The sequence below is a fragment of the Oncorhynchus clarkii genome, unplaced genomic scaffold (assembly GCF_045791955.1).
Source record: "Oncorhynchus clarkii lewisi isolate Uvic-CL-2024 unplaced genomic scaffold, UVic_Ocla_1.0 unplaced_contig_9004_pilon_pilon, whole genome shotgun sequence".
NCBI lineage: Eukaryota > Metazoa > Chordata > Actinopteri > Salmoniformes > Salmonidae > Oncorhynchus > Oncorhynchus clarkii.
Window position 1 is genome coordinate 143774 of NW_027257982.1, and position 16596 is coordinate 160369.

Below are 16596 nucleotides of genomic sequence, written 5' to 3' on the forward strand. Positions count from 1 at the left end.
GCGGCCACCTGGTCAGGCTCCGTAGAAGTGCATATCGCCCACCGCTCCCGAGTATACTACTAGCCAATGTCCAGTGTCTTGACAACAAGGTAGACGAAATTCAAGCAACGGTTGCCTTCCAGAGAGACATCAGAGATTGTAACATTCTCTGTTTCACGGAAACATGGCTCGGGATATGTTGTCGGAATCAGTTCAGCCACCGGGCTTCTCCATGCATCGCGCCGACAGAGATAAACACCTCTCTGGGAAGAGGAAGGACGGGGGTGTATGCTTTATGATTAACAACTTATGGTGTAATCATAACGACATACAGGAACTCAAATCCTTCTGCTCACCCAAACTAGAATTCCTTACAATCAAATGTTACATACCAAGAGAATTCTCGTCAGTTATAGTCACAGTTGTGTACATTCCCCCTCAAGCAGACACCAAGACGGCCATCAAGGAACTTCACTGGACAATATGCAAACTGGAAACCACACATCCCGAGGCTGCATTTATTGTAGCTGGAGATTTTAACAAAGCACATTTGAGAACAAGGCTACCTAAATTCTACCAGCATATCGATTGCGCTACGCGCATGGACAATACCCTCCACCACTGCTACTCAAACCTCCGTGATGCATAAAAAGACCTTCGGCAAATCCGACCACAACGCCATCAGAAACTCAAACAGGATGTACCAGTAACGAGAACCATTCAACGCTGGTCCGACCAATCGGAAGCCACGCTTCAAGATTGTTTTGATCACGCGGACTGGAAAATGTTCCTGTCAGCCTCAGAGAGCAACATCGACCTATACGCTGATTATGTGATTGTGTTTATAAAGAAGTGCATTGGAGATGATGTACCCACTGTGACTATTAAAACCTCCCCTTACCAGAAACCATGAATGGATGGCAGCATTCGTGCAAAACTGAAAGCGCGATCCACTGCATTTAACCATGGAATTAGGTCTGGGAATATGACTGAATATACAGTAAACAGTGTAGCTATTCCCTCTGCAAGGCAATCAAACAAGCGAATTGCCAGTACAGGGACAAGGTGGAGTTGCAATTCAACAGCTAAGACATGAGACGTATGTGGCAGGGTCTACAGGAAATCACAGACTACAAAAAGAAAACCAACCACGTCACAGACACTGACGTCATGCTTCCAGACAAACTAAACACCTTCTTTGCCCGCTTTGAGGATAATACAGTGCCACCGCCGAGGCCCGCTAACAAGGACTGCACCCCCCACCTCCTTCGCCGTGGCTGACGTGAGTAAAACGTTTAAACATGTTAACCCTCGCAAGGCTGCTGGCCTAGACGGCATCCCTAGCCACGTCCTCAGAGCATGCGCAGAACAGCCTGGTACGGCAACTGCACTGCCCTCAACCGCAAGGCTCTTCAGAGGGTGGTGAGGTCTGCACAACGCATCACCGGGGGCAAACTACCTGCCCTCAATGACACCTACAGCACCCAGTGTCACAGGAAGGCCAAAAAGATCAATGAGGACATCAACCACACGAGCCACTGCCTGTTCACCCCGCTACCATCCAGAAGGCGAGGTCAGTACAGGTGCATCAAAGCTGGGACCGATAAACTGAAAAACAGCTTCTATCTCAAAGGCCATCAGACTGCTAAACAGCGATCACTACCTCAGAGAGGCTGCTGCCTACATTGAGACCCAATCACTGGCCACTTTGGTAAATGGATCACGAGTCACTTTATACAATGCCACTCTAAATAATGGCACTTTAATAATGTTTACATATCTTACATTACTCATATCACATGTATATACTGTATTTTATACCATCTATTGCACCTTGCCTATGCCGCTCGGCCATCATTCATCCATATACTTACAGTACATGTACATATTCTCATTCACCCCTTTAGATTTGTGTGTATTAGGTAGTTGTTGGGGAATTGTTAGATTACTTGTTAGATATTACTGCACTGTCGGAACTAGAAGCACAAGCATTTCGCTACACTTGCATTAACATCTGCTAACCATGTGTATGTGACAAATAACATTTTATTTGAAACTAATACAATATGTCTGGACAGGGTATAGAATAGGAAACTAATAAACTTTGTCTGGACAGTGTCTGTGAATCTGTGAAAGAGGCATGCTATGGTCTTCTATGGACCTCTATGATCCTCTATGGACCTCTATGGTCCTCTATGGTCCTCTATGGTCCTCTATGGACCTCTATGATCCTCTGTGGTCCTCTATGATCCTCTGTGGACCTCTGTGGTCTTCTATGGACCTCTATGATCCTCTGTGGTCCTCTATGATCCTCTGTGGACCTCTGTGGTCTTCTATGGACCTCTATGGTCCTCTATGGTCCTATATGATCCTCTGTGGACCTCTGTGGTCTTCTATGGACCTCTATGGTCCTCTATGGACCTCTATGGTCCTCTGTGGTCCTCTGTGGTCCTCTATGGTCCTCTGGAGCGTGTGGTTGACTCTTTTTGTCTCTTTGTAGACTGTGACATTTGGCTAAATCTTTTAAATCTTTTATCTACAGTGAGAACGTTGTTAATATTAGTATTACAATATTTGTCCTAAGAATAGCTGAACTCTACGTCGGGGTCTGGGCCTAGCGCCATATTGTGGGGTTTTAGAGGAAAAAGGCCTCTTTTGGCTGAGGAGTTACATTTCCATTGATGATTATTACGGAGACTGCGTCCCAAACGGCACCCTATTCCCGAACGCAGTGCACTACATATGGTGCCATTTAGGACGTATCTTGAGGGATTTGGGTTTTCGCGTTTGAGGCCAACTTGACCGTTATTCAACTGGCTCAAAATAAAACAATGGTCAGAATCAGATATTGTCCAGAGACTGTTTTATTATATATAATCTATTCACGATTTATTATGTATTATTTATTATCTCTTATTTATTGTTAAGGGCATGTATTTATCCACTGGCAGGTTCCTGTTGTGATCAGTGGTCTGTAATACAGAGGTATTGTTGGTAGACTGACTATAGGGGTTCATAACATCATCACAGTTATTTGCTTGATAGACTTGACTACAGTTGTGTTTGCTTGGTAGACTGTTGACTATAGGGGTTTATGATGTCATCACAGTTGTGTTTGCTTGGTAGACTGTTGACCAGAGGGGTTTATGATGTCATCACAGTTGTGTTTCCTTGGTAGACTGTTGCCTATAGGGGTTTATGACGTCATCACAGTTGTGTTTCCTTGGTAGACTGTTGACCAGAGGGGTTTATGATGTCATCACAGTTGTGTTTGCTTGGTAGACTGTTGCCTATAGGGGTTTATGATGTCATCACAGTTGTGTTTCCTTGGTAGACTGTTGACTATAGGGGTTTATGATGTCATCACAGTTGTGTTTGCTTAATATTGTAACTTAAGCACCTAAAGCACACACGCAGGAGAAGGGCTTTCTATCAAGGAGTGACCCCTATATTGAATATCATACTGTATGTCACGTGTGGGAAAGAAATCTAACATAGACATTGGCTCGGGGATAAACTACTCCCAGACCCTACAGGGTTAGAGCTTGGGGATAAACTACTCCCAGACCCTACAGGGTTAGAGCTTGGGGATAAACTACTCCTAGACCCTACAGGGTTAGAGCTTGGGGATAAACTACTCCTAGACCCTATATGGTTAGAGCTTGGGGATAAACTAGGACTCCCAGACCCTACAGTGCTAGAAATCACTCAAAAGTCAGTAAATGACCTTTTAAGGATTCTGGTAGTTATAGTAACCAAACTGGATCCACCTTGCTTTCCTTGGGGAGGTTTCTGTGTTTTGCCACTCTGAAAGGAGGGTCTTTGTGTCTGACTGAAAGCATCTTTGTGTGTGTGTTTCCCTGTTGGTGGGAAAGTGGTGGGAGTCACACAGGTCAAGCATTCAGGTAGGGAGTAGTATTTCCTTATTGTGGAACAAAAAAACCCACAAACAGCTGATAGTGTTGGGTACATGTTAGTTTGACCTCTGACCTTTCCATACAACTTCTTCCCACAGGTAATTCTAAGTCAGTATTAAGAGAATGTTGTTGTGACAGCAATATGAGGACGATAAGATACGGACAATGCCTTTAACACAACAATACCTTTCGGACTACCCTCTAAAGAAGATAAGTCCTTTGTGAAACTGTCTTTCCAAGCAACAGTGTGTGTTGATCAGTAAAGTGTTCCATCTTAGCTTGAGTCTTTACAAAAGGCTGTTACCTCTTCACAGAGAGCCACGCAAGCCTTAGAGGGATTTGCAGAGCTTTACTGGAACACATGTAAAGTGGTTTCAGAAGTAGCTTGTTGACACTGATACAATAGAGCTGGTCCATCCTGCTCTCAGCACAGGAGATCCTGTCTGACCTGCATGGAGCAATGGCTCGGGCTGGGATTGACAGCATGGGAATCGATACATCTGACACACAGATCAGTGTATTGTATATGGGACAGACAAGGAATCAGACTTTCAAAGAGTACAACATTATATATTAAAAAACATCTATAGGCAGGGGCGGCAGGTAGCCTAGTGGTTAGAGTGTAGGGGCAGGCAGGTAGCCTAGTGGTTAGAGTGTAGGGGCGGCAGGTAGCCTAGTGGTTAGAGTGTAGGGGCGGCAGGTAGCCTAGTGGTTAGAGTGTAGGGACGGCAGGTAGCCTAGTGGTTAGAGTGTAGGGGCGGCAGGTAGCCTAGTGGTTAGAGTGTAGGGGCGGCAGGTAGCCTAGTGGTTAGAGTGTAGGGACGGCAGGTAGCCTAGTGGTTCGAGCGTAGGGGCAGGCAGGTAGTCTAGTGGTTAGAGTGTAGGGACGGCAGGTAGCCTAGTGGTTAGAGTGTAGGGACGGCAGGTAGCCTAGTGGTTAGAGTGTAGGGGCGGCAGGTAGTCTAGTGGTTAGAGTGTAGGGGCGGCAGGTAGCCTAGTGGTTAGAGTGTAGGGACGGCAGGTAGCCTAGTGGTTAGAGTCTAGGGGCGGCAGGTAGCCTAGTGGTTAGAGTGGAGGGGTGGCAGGTAGCCTAGTGGTTAGAGTGTAGGGGCGGCAGGTAGCCTAGTGGTTAGAGTGTAGGGGCGGCAGGTAGCCTAGTGGTTAGAGTGTAGGGGCGGCAGGTAGCCTAGTGGTTAGAGTGTAGGGACGGCAGGTAGCCTAGTGGTTAGAGCGTAGGGGCAGGCAGGTAGTCTAGTGGTTAGAGTTTAGGGACGGCAGGTAGCCTAGTGGTTAGAGTGTAGGGACGGCAGGTAGCCTAGTGGTTAGAGTGTAGGGACGGCACGTAGCCTAGTGGTTAGAGCGTAGGGGCAGGCAGGTAGTCTAGTGGTTAGAGTGTAGGGACGGCAGGTAGCCTAGTGGTTAGAGTGTAGGGGCGGCAGGTAGTCTAGTGGTTAGAGTGTAGGGGCGGCAGGTTGCCTAGTGGTTAGAGTGTAGGGGCGGCAGGTAGCCTAGTGGTTAGAGTGTTGGGACGGCAGGTAGCCTAGTGGTTAGAGTGTAGGGGCGGCAGGTAGCCTAGTGGTTAAAGTGGAGGGGTGGCAGGTAGCCTAGTGGTTAGAGTGTAGGGGCGGCAGGTAGCCTAGTGGTTAGAGTGGAGGGGTGGCAGGTAGCCTAGTGGTTAGAGTGTAGGGGCGGCAGGTAGCCTAGTGGTTAGAGTGTAGGGGTGGAAGGTAGCCTAGTGGTTAGAGTGTAGGGGCGGCAGGTAGCCTAGTGGTTAGATTGTAGGGGCGGCAGGTAGCCTAGTGGTTAGAGTGTAGGGGCAGACAGGTAGCCTAGTGGTTAGAGGGTAGTGGCGGCAGGTAGCCTAGTGGTTAGAGTGTAGGGGCAGGCAGGTAGCCTAGTGGTTAGAGTGTAGGGACGTCAGGTAGCCTAGTGGTTAGAGTGTAGGGACGGCAGGTAGCCTAGTGGTTAGAGTGTAGGGACGGCAGGTAGCCTAGTGGTTAGAGTGTAGGGGCAGACAGGTAGCCTAGTGGTTAGAGCGTAGGGGCAGGCAGGTAGTCTAGTGGTTAGAGTGTAGGGACGGCAGGTAGCCTAGTGGTTAGAGTGTAGGGGCGGCAGGTAGTCTAGTGGTTAGAGTGTAGGGGCGGCAGGTAGCCTAGTGGTTAGAGTGTAGGGGCGGCAGGTAGCCTAGTGGTTAGAGTGTTGGGACGGCAGGTAGCCTAGTGGTTAAAGTGTAGGGGCGGCAGGTAGCCTAGTGGTTAGAGTGTAGGGGCGGCAGGTAGCCTAGTGGTTAGAGTGGAGGGGTGGCAGGTAGCCTAGTGGTTAGAGTGTAGGGGCGGCAGGTAGCCTAGTGGTTAGAGTGTAGGGGTGGAAGGTAGCCTAGTGGTTAGAGTGTAGGGGCGGCAGGTAGCCTAGTGGTTAGATTGTAGGGGCGGCAGGTAGCCTAGTGGTTAGAGTGTAGGGGCAGACAGGTAGCCTAGTGGTTAGAGGGTAGTGGCGGCAGGTAGCCTAGTGGTTAGAGTGTAGGGGCAGGCAGGTAGCCTAGTGGTTAGAGTGTAGGGACGTCAGGTAGCCTAGTGGTTAGAGTGTAGGGACGGCAGGTAGCCTAGTGGTTAGAGTGTAGGGACGGCAGGTAGCCTAGTGGTTAGAGTGTAGGGGCAGACAGGTAGCCTAGTGGTTAGAGTGTAGGGGCGGCAGGTAGCCTAGTGGTTAGAGTGTAGGGGAAGACAGGTAGCCTAGTGGTTAGAGGGTAGTGGCGGCAGGTAGCCTAGTGGTTAGAGTATAGGGGCAGGCAGGTAGCCTAGTGGTTAGAGTGTAGGGATGTCAGGTAGCCTAGTGGTTAGAGTGTAGGGACGGCAGGTAGCCTAGTGGTTAGAGTGTAGGGGCAGGCAGGTAGGCTAGTGGTTAGAGTGTAGGGGCGGCAGGTAGCCTAGCGGTTAGAGCGTTGGACTAGTAACCGAAAGGTTGCTAGATTGAATCCCCGAGTTGACAAAGTAAAAATCTGTCTTTCTGCCCCGGAACAAGGCAGTTAACCCACTGTTCCTAGTTAACCCACTGTTCATTGAAAATAAGAATTTGTTCTTAACGGACTTGCCTAGTAAAATAAAACAGGCAAGGCAGGGACATAAATGGTAGTTTTAAAAGGGATTGATTAGAAAAACAACAAATGTGAAATACAGCCATTGTCTGTTTTTTTTGTCTAAGTACGATTACAAGCCAAATCACTTATCTGGATTTAAAATGGCTGACATCTGCTCCAGAACTAATTTCCCACCCACTAACACCAAGCAGCAGTAGTCCTAATATACAGCCAGGACAGGGCCTTGTTTTCACCCAGCTGTTGTCCTGTTACAGGCTGGATGTACAAGGTTCAGGAATGACCTAGCAATACATAGCTTGTTGTGGTCTAGTAGCAACACTCCCAGCACAAGAACATACTGTATATTGCAAGCCCGGAGACAGTGGTTCGAATCCTGCGTCCTCCCTTCCTACTGTTCCTAGCTGTTCTCTAGCTCCCCCTTTGATTTGGGATGTGTGTACAGTTTAAAGAATACTGAAAGGTTAGTGGAACTTTATTCACCCAGCATTATGTTGTCTTGTTCCAGGCTGTGTGTACAAGGGCCAGGAGTTACCCCATTCTATTGTCCTGTTCCAGGCTGTATGTACAAGGACCAGGAGTTACCCCATTCTATTGTCCTGTTCCAGGCTGTATGTACAAGGGCCAGGAGTTACCCCATTCTATTGTCCTGTTCCAGGCTGTATGTACAAGGGCCAGGAGTTACCCATTCTATTGTCCTGTACCCCAGGCTGTATGTACAAGGGCCAGGAGTTACCCCATTCTATTGTCCTGTTCCAGGCTGTATGTACAAGGGCCAGGAGTTACCCATTCTATTGTCCTGTACCCCAGGCTGTATGTACAAGGGCCAGGAGTTACCCCATTCTATTGTCCTGTTCCAGGCTGTATGTACAAGGGCCAGGAGTTACCCCATTATATTGTCCTGTTCCAGGTTGTATGTACAAGGGCCAGGAGTTACCCCATTCTATTGTCCTGTTCCAGGCTGTATGTACAAGGGCCAGGAGTTACCCATTCTATTGTCCTGTACCCCAGGCTGTATGTACAAGGGCCAGGAGTTACTCATTCTATTGTCCTGTTCCAGGCTGTATGTACAAGGGCCAGGAGTTACCCCATTCTATTGTCCTGTTCCAGGCTGTGTGTACAAGGGCCAGGAGTTACTCATTCTATTGTCCTGTTCCAGGCTGTATGTACAAGGGCCAGGAGTTACCCCATTCTATTGTCCTGTTTCAGGCTGTATGTACAAGGGCCAGGAGTTACCCCATTATATTGTCCTGTTCCAGGCTGTATGTACAAGGGCCAGGAGTGCAGGCTGGTGATCCACTACGAGCAGGGCTTCTCTGTCCTGGCTGAGCAGAAGGGGGAGGACCAGGTGGACCAGGGGAACCAGAACCAAGCCAAACCTCTCCTCTGCTACCCCTTCGAACGCCTCAAGATGTCCTCCGACGACGGGGTCAGGATGCTCTTCCTGGATTTCAGTGGAAAAGAGGGTGAAATTGTAAGTGTATTTTTTTTAAAACAAGAAGCAAGGCATCCTCCTCTTGATATTCCACACTACAGTAGATCCACCATGTGACCTTTCCCCTACATTAACCTGGTTATCATTCACCTATCAGGACCATTGTTTCTACTAGGGACAGGATCACTCTTAACAACCGTCTCTGTTAGTTGATGACTGTACATGAGACCGTATTTCATGGAGGATAAAAACACCCAGTTGACTCATATTTCATTGCAGTTTCTCTTCTGCTCTACTGAGCCACGGTTAAATGAACACAAACAAGTAAAGATGGAAAAGTTTCCACAGAATCCCCTATACGTTAAACAGGAAATGAGTCATACATGGGCATACTGAAACACTGTTTATGAAAATAACTCTGTTTAGATGTGTTCTACTCTCAGAACACTACTGTAATACAAAATAACTAATGTAACTCACCATTAGAACTCATGGAACTGTAATATAATAGAACTAATGGAACTCACCATTAGAACTCATGGAACTGTAATATAATAGAACTAATGGAACTCACCATTAGAACTAATGGAACTGTAATATAATATAACTAATGGAACTCACCATTAGAACTCATGAAACTGTAATATAATAGAACTAATGGAACTCACCATTAGAACTCATGGAACTGTAATATAATATAACTAATGGAACTCACCATTAGAACTCATGAAACTGTAATATAATAGAACTAATGGAACTCACCATTAGAACTCATGGAACTGTAATATAATAGAACTAATGGAACTCACCATTAGAACTCATGGAACTGTAATATAATATAACTAATGGAACTCACCATTAGAACTAATGGAACTGTAATATAATAGAACTAATGGAACTCACCATTAGAACTAATGGAACTGTAATATAATATAACTAATGGAACTCACCATTAAAACTAATGGAACTGTAATATAATAGAACTAATGGAACTCACCATTAGATCTCATGGAACTGTAATATAATGGAACTCACCATTAGAACTAATGGAACTGTAATATAATATAACTAATGGAACTCACCATTAGAACTAATGGAACTGTAATATAATATAACTAATGGAACTCACCATTAGAACTAATGGAACTGTAATATAATAGAACTAATGGAACTCACCATTAGATCTCATGAAACTGTAATATAATAGAACTAATGGAACTCACCATTAGATCTCATGGAACTGTAATATAATAGAACTCACCATTAGATCTCATGGAACTGTAATATAATAGATCTCATGGAACTCACCATTAGAACTAATGGAACTGTAATATAATATAACTAATGGAACTCACCATTAGAACTAATGGAACTGTAATATAATAGAACTAATGGAACTCACCATTAGATCTCATGAAACTGTAATATAATAGAACTAATGGAACTCACCATTAGAACTAATGGAACTGTAATATAATAGAACTAATGGAACTCACCATTAGATCTCATGGAACTGTAATACAATAGAACTAATGGAACTCACCATTAGATCTCATGAAACTGTAATATAATAGAACTAATGGAACTCACCATTAGAACTAATGGAACTCACCATTATAACTCATGGAACTGTAATACAATAGAACTAATGGAACTCACCATTAGATCTCATGGAACTGTAATATAATAGAACTAATGGAACTCACCATTAGAACTAATGGAACTGTAATATAATAGAACTAATGGAACTCACCATTAGATCTCATGAAACTGTAATATAATAGAACTAATGGAACTCACCATTAGAACTAATGGAACTGTAATATAATAGAACTAATGGAACTCACCATTAGATCTCATGGAACTGTAATACAATAGAACTAATGGAACTCACCATTAGAACTAATGGAACTGTAATATAATAGTACTAATGGAACTCACCATTAGATCTCATGGAACTGTAATACAATATAACTAATGGAACTCACCATTAGAACTAATGGAACTCACCATTATAACTCATGGAACTGTAATACAATAGAACTAATGGAACTCACCATTAGATCTCATGAAACTGTAATATAATAGAACTAATGGAACTCACCATTATAACTAATGGAACTCACCATTATAACTAATGGAACTGTAATACAATAGAACTAATGGAACTCACCATTAGATCTCATGGAACTGTAATATAATAGAACTAATGGAACTCACCATTACAACTAATGGAACTGTAATATAATAGAACTAATAGAACTCACCATTAGATCTCATGGAACTGTAATACAATAGAACTAATGGAACTCACCATTAGAACTCATGGAACTGTAATACAATAGAACTAATGGAACTCACCATTAGAACTCATGGAACTGTAATATAATATAACTAATGGAACTCACCATTAGATCTCATGGAACTGTAATACAATAGAACTAATGGAACTCACCATTAGAACTCGTGGAACTGTAATACAATAGAACTAATGGAACTCACCATTAGATATCATGAAACTGTAATATAATATAACTCACCATTAGATCTCATGGAACTGTAATATAATATAACTCACCATTAGATCTCATGGAACTGTAATATAATGGAACTCACCATTAGATCTCATGAAACTGTAATATAATAGAACTAATGGAACTCACCATTAGAACTAATGGAACTGTAATATAATAGAACTAATGGAACTCACCATTAGATCTCATGGAACTGTAATACAATAGAACTAATGGAACTCACCATTAGAACTAATGGAACTGTAATATAATAGTACTAATGGAACTCACCATTAGATCTCATGGAACTGTAATACAATAGAACTAATGGAACTCACCATTAGAACTAATGGAACTCACCATTATAACTCATGGAACTGTAATACAATAGAACTAATGGAACTCACCATTAGATCTCATGGAACTGTAATACAATAGAACTAATGGAACTCACCATTAGAACTAATGGAACTCACCATTATAACTCATGGAACTGTAATACAATAGAACTAATGGAACTCACCATTAGATCTCATGGAACTGTAATATAATAGAACTAATGGAACTCACCATTAGAACTAATGGAACTGTAATATAATAGAACTAATAGAACTCACCATTAGATCTCATGGAACTGTAATACAATAGAACTAATGGAACTCACCATTAGAACTCATGGAACTGTAATACAATAGAACTAATGGAACTCACCATTAGAACTCATGGAACTGTAATATAATATAACTAATGGAACTCACCATTAGATCTCATGGAACTGTAATACAATAGAACTAATGGAACTCACCATTAGAACTCGTGGAACTGTAATACAATAGAACTAATGGAACTCACCATTAGATATCATGAAACTGTAATATAATATAACTCACCATTAGATATCATGAAACTGTAATATAATATAACTCACCATTAGATCTCATGGAACTGTAATATAATATAACTCACCATTAGATCTCATGGAACTGTAATATAATGGAACTCACCATTAGATCTCATGGAACCGTAATATAATGGAACTCACCATTAGATCTCATGGAACTGTAATATAATAGAACTCACCATTAGATCTCATGGAACTGTAATATAATAGAACTAATGGAACTCACCATTAGATCTCATGGAACTGTAATACAATAGAACTAATGGAACTCACCATTAGATCTCATGGAACTGTAATATAATGGAACTCACCATTAGATCTCATGGAACTGTAATATAATAGAACTCACCATTAGATCTCATGGAACTGTAATATAATAGAACTCACCATTAGATCTCATGGAACTGTAATATAATAGAACTCACCATTAGATCTCATGGAACTGTAATATAATAGAACTCACCATTAGATCTCATGAAACTGTAATATACTAGAACTCACCATTAGAACTAGAATGTAACATTCTCTCCTGTTCTATGTTCAGCAGCTGGACCTCCACTCGTGCCCAAAGCCTATCGTCTTCATCCTCCACTCATTCCTCTCGGCAAAGATCGCCAGACTCGGCCTGGTAGCATAAAGGTTCTGTTTACCACCAACGGACCACAAGGACTGAACAGTTCCAGACTTCTAGAGTGGAGTGTCCCGGAGTTCCACACTGGAGTGTACAGAACAGAGGAGGACATGGCTGATAACTGAACTACGAGAACAAGGACTGTGATGTGCAGTGAACTAGACACAGGATCTACCCTGATTCAAAGTCCACACAAACAGCTCAAAATGAATGGATCATGTTTCAAAAAAACTGGAATGAGTTGTTTTGTGTATTTATAGAAACACATGCATTACCGATGACATCATAGCGAGAGATCAGTTACAACAGAAGAAGTTGTTTTGTGTATTTATAGAAACACATGCATTACCGATGACATCATAGCGAGAGATCAGTTACAACAGAAGAAATTGTTTTGTTCAAATCGTCGTTAAGCTGTACAAGAACAATAATCTATTGTTTTGGTACTAAAAAACATACTGGAAGTATTATCTATCTAGCATCCATCCATCCTACGCTAATTGTTTATTCGGCAATCTCTGTCTGCAAATTATTCAGCGATTACTGTTAACTTAAATGAAAAAGTTACGGTGAAAAAGATTGTGAAGGCTGCTTGAAAATTTGAATTGTCCTACGCCTTTGGCAGCTATTATAATTCAAGGCTTAGTTTTATTTTAACTCTGTTAATGATGCACATAAATGACATATTTCTGGATTGTCTTTCAGGTTGTTCTTGTGGTCTAACTGGTGTTCACTGTATTTCCTCAACAAGAACCAATCAAACCAACGTTCCCACAAAACACGCACTCTGAAATGTGTTCAAGTCTCTGTACCAAACAATGTCTTCGCTTGTGGAGGAATGGGGTGCATCGAATGAATGCAATATGACAATTAAAATGTCAAAGGACTTCAACTTGGGATGGCCCAATCCATACAATAGAATAGAGTAGACTAAAATAGAAGACTATAATAGAGTAGAATAGAACATAATAGACTAAAATATAATAGACTAGCATATAATAGAGTAGAATAGACTAGAATATAATAGAGTAGAATAGACTAGAATATAATAGAGTAGAATAGACTAGAATATAATAGAGTAGAATAGACAAGAATAGACTAGAACATAATACACTAAAATCTAATATAATAGACTAGAATATAATAGAGTAGAATAGACTAGAATAGACAAATAGAATAGACTAGAATATAATAGAGTAGAATCTACTAAAATATAATAGTGTAGAATAGACAAGAATAGAGTAGACTAGAACATAATAGACTAAAATGTAATAGAGTAGAACAGACTAAAATAGAATAGACTAAAATAGAATAGACTAGAATATAATAAAGTAGAATAGACTAGACTATAAGAGAGTAGAATATACTAACATATAATAGAGTAGAATAGACTATAATAGAATATACTAAAGTATAATAGAGTAGAATCGAAGACTATATTATAATGACCATAAAATAAACTGTAAGAGTAGAATAGAAGACTATATTATAATGACTATAATAGAGTAGAATAGAAGACTATAATATAATATGACTATAATATAATAGAGTAGAATAGACTATAAGACTATATTATAATATGACTATAATATAATAGAAGACTATAATATAATAGAGTAGAATAGAAGACTATAATATAATATGACTATAATATAATAGAGTAGAATAGAATAGACTATAATATAAGAGACTAGTATATGATTGGCTCAGCAGAGAATTCACCAAAGAAGCACAACACACCTCCTGATTGGGGTTTACATGCCACTGAGTAAGGAGCAGGCATCCAAGCCACTCACACACAACCTGTTGTTCAGCGTCAGAGCTGTTCAGAGCCACTGTCCACAGCTTGAAGCCATCATTCAGCCCATCTAATCTAACACAAAGGGCATTGATAGACTTTCTGAATGTCAATTTATAGAAATCAGAGAACTGCTGGAGACTTTCCAAATTAAATCAGTAATTAGTGTGGCGTTTGTCATGTCCTGAGGTCTCCGTGTCCCAGCAGCCTGTCCGTTTCTAGGAGTACGGTGAGTGTGTGTGTAAGCAAGTGTGTGTGTGTGTGTGTGTGTGTGTGGGGGGGGGGGTTGATTCTTCTGGGCACTTTTGGGGATTTTAGGTCCCCACAAGGATAGTAAAACAAGGACAATTGTCCCTTATGAGGACATTTCCCACATCCGCATGAGGACAAAGGCTATGCTACATTTAGGGGTTAGGTTAGAATTAGGACTAGGGTTGAATTAGGGTTAGGTTTAGAATTAGGGTTAGGTTTAGAATTAGGCTTAGGTTTAGAATTATGGTTAGGTTTAGAATTAGGGGGAAGTAGGATTTTGAATGGAAATCAATTGTAGGTCCCCACGAGGATAGAAGAACAAAATGGGTGTGTACATTTTTTCCTACCTTAACAGGACCACACTGTCCTGACAAGTCACCACAATGTCCTGATAAGATAGGAAAACATAAACAATTTAGAAAAGTCAGGACTTTTATGTCCTGAATTTGTTAAAATGCTATGTTAAGTTTAAGGGTTAGGTTTAGGGTTACGGTTAGGACAAGCTCACTCTCCTTGCTTGTTTTATTACATGAGTCCAAATTACTGATCTGATTTCACCTCCACTAATTAATTGAATAACTCCAACTCTCCTCTATCATGACTGAGGGTGGTTGGTCCTGATTCTGTTGAGTACGACTTAACAGAAGGAGCAGATTTTGAATTACACTAATGAGGACAGACGTCAACCTAACTCAGTAATTCTGTACTATTTACTTATATAGTTTTTTTGCCTTAAGTCATTGAGAACAGGTTCTCTTTTACAATAAGGACCTAACCAAGCTAAATATTGAAGATGCTATATTTATACCATTAAAAATAGAATGCTTGGTAGTTATCCCAAAATAGTTGTTTAAGTCCAACCCTTACCTTAGTCTAATTGGGTGGCCTGTGGTGGGATGAATCATGAGACCAAACACAATGGGGTGTGTGGAGCACCTATAGGGGAGCATTGTTAGCCTGGATGCCTGTCTGTTGTTTGGCAGTAGAGCAGGAACATACTGGCACCCAGGCCAGAGGAGAAAACAAAGCCCCCTCAGAATGTATCAGGTCCCAAGGTTGCTAACCGGAGGCTCAACCCCCAGTTCATTCCCATCATCCCTTTCATGCTCTTGGCCAGGGGAGAGAGGAGCGTCTCGACCCCCAGTTCATTCCCATCACCTCTTTCATGCTCTTGGCCAAGGGAGAGGACTTAGGGGGGTATAGAGTACTGAGGACCGAGGATGGTATATAGTAGTGAGGACTAAGGGGGGTGTAGAGTAGTGAGGACTGAGGGGGGTATAGAGTACTGAGGACCGAGGGTGGTATATAGTAGTGAGGACTAAGGGGGGTATAGAGTAGTGAGGACTGAGGGGGGGTATAGAGTACTGAGGACAGAGGGTGGTATATAGTAGTGAGGACTAAGGGGGGTATAGAGTAGTGAGGACTGAGGGGGGTATAGAGTAGTGAGGACTGAGGGTGGTATAGAATAGTGAGGACTAAGGGGGGTAGTATAGAATAGTGAGGACTGAGGGGGTATAGAGTAGTGAGGACTGAGGGGGGTGGTATAGAGTAGTGAGGACTAAGGGGGGTGGTATAGAGTAGTGAGGACTGAGGGGGTATAGAGTAGTGAGGACTGAGGGGGTATAGAGTAGTGAGGACTAAGGGTGGGTGGTATATAGTAGTGAGGACTAAGGGGGTGGTATAGAGTAGTGAGGACTATGGGGGGTATAGAGTAGTGAGGACTAAGGGGGGTGGTATAGAGTAGTGAGGACTAAGGGGGGTGGTATAGAGTACTGAGGACCGAGGGTGGTATATAGTAGTGAGGACTAAGGGGGGTATAGAGTAGTGAGGACTGAGGGGGGTATAGAGTAGTGAGGACTGAGGGTGGTATAGAATAGTGAGGACTAAGGGGGGTGGTATAGAATAGTGAGGACTAAGGGGTGGTATAGAGTAGTGAGGACTAAGGGGGGTGGTATAGAGTAGTGAGGACTAAGGGGGGTGGTATAGAGTAGTGAGGACTGAGGGGGGTATAGAGTACTGAGGACCGAGGGTGGTATATAGTAGTGAGGACTAAGGGGGGTATAGAGTAGTGAGGAC

The 16596-nt window shown here is 42.5% G+C and overlaps 1 protein-coding gene across 2 annotated transcripts in view; it reads left to right on the plus strand.

The window, feature by feature from the left end:
* LOC139394393 (beta-1-syntrophin-like) overlaps window positions 1-13165 on the plus strand; it is a 50198-nt gene extending 37033 nt beyond the window's left edge. The window contains exons 6-7 of one of the 2 annotated variants that reach the window (XM_071142448.1): window positions 8250-8464; window positions 12387-13009. In XM_071142448.1, coding sequence (XP_070998549.1) covers window positions 8250-8464; window positions 12387-12476 — 305 coding nt within the window. In that variant the 3' untranslated portion in view covers window positions 12477-13009. Of the gene's footprint in view, window positions 1-8249; window positions 8465-12383 lie in introns of both variants that reach the window. The other variant, XM_071142447.1, reaches the window with a different exon arrangement.
* The last annotated feature ends 3431 nt before the right edge of the window (window positions 13166-16596 follow it).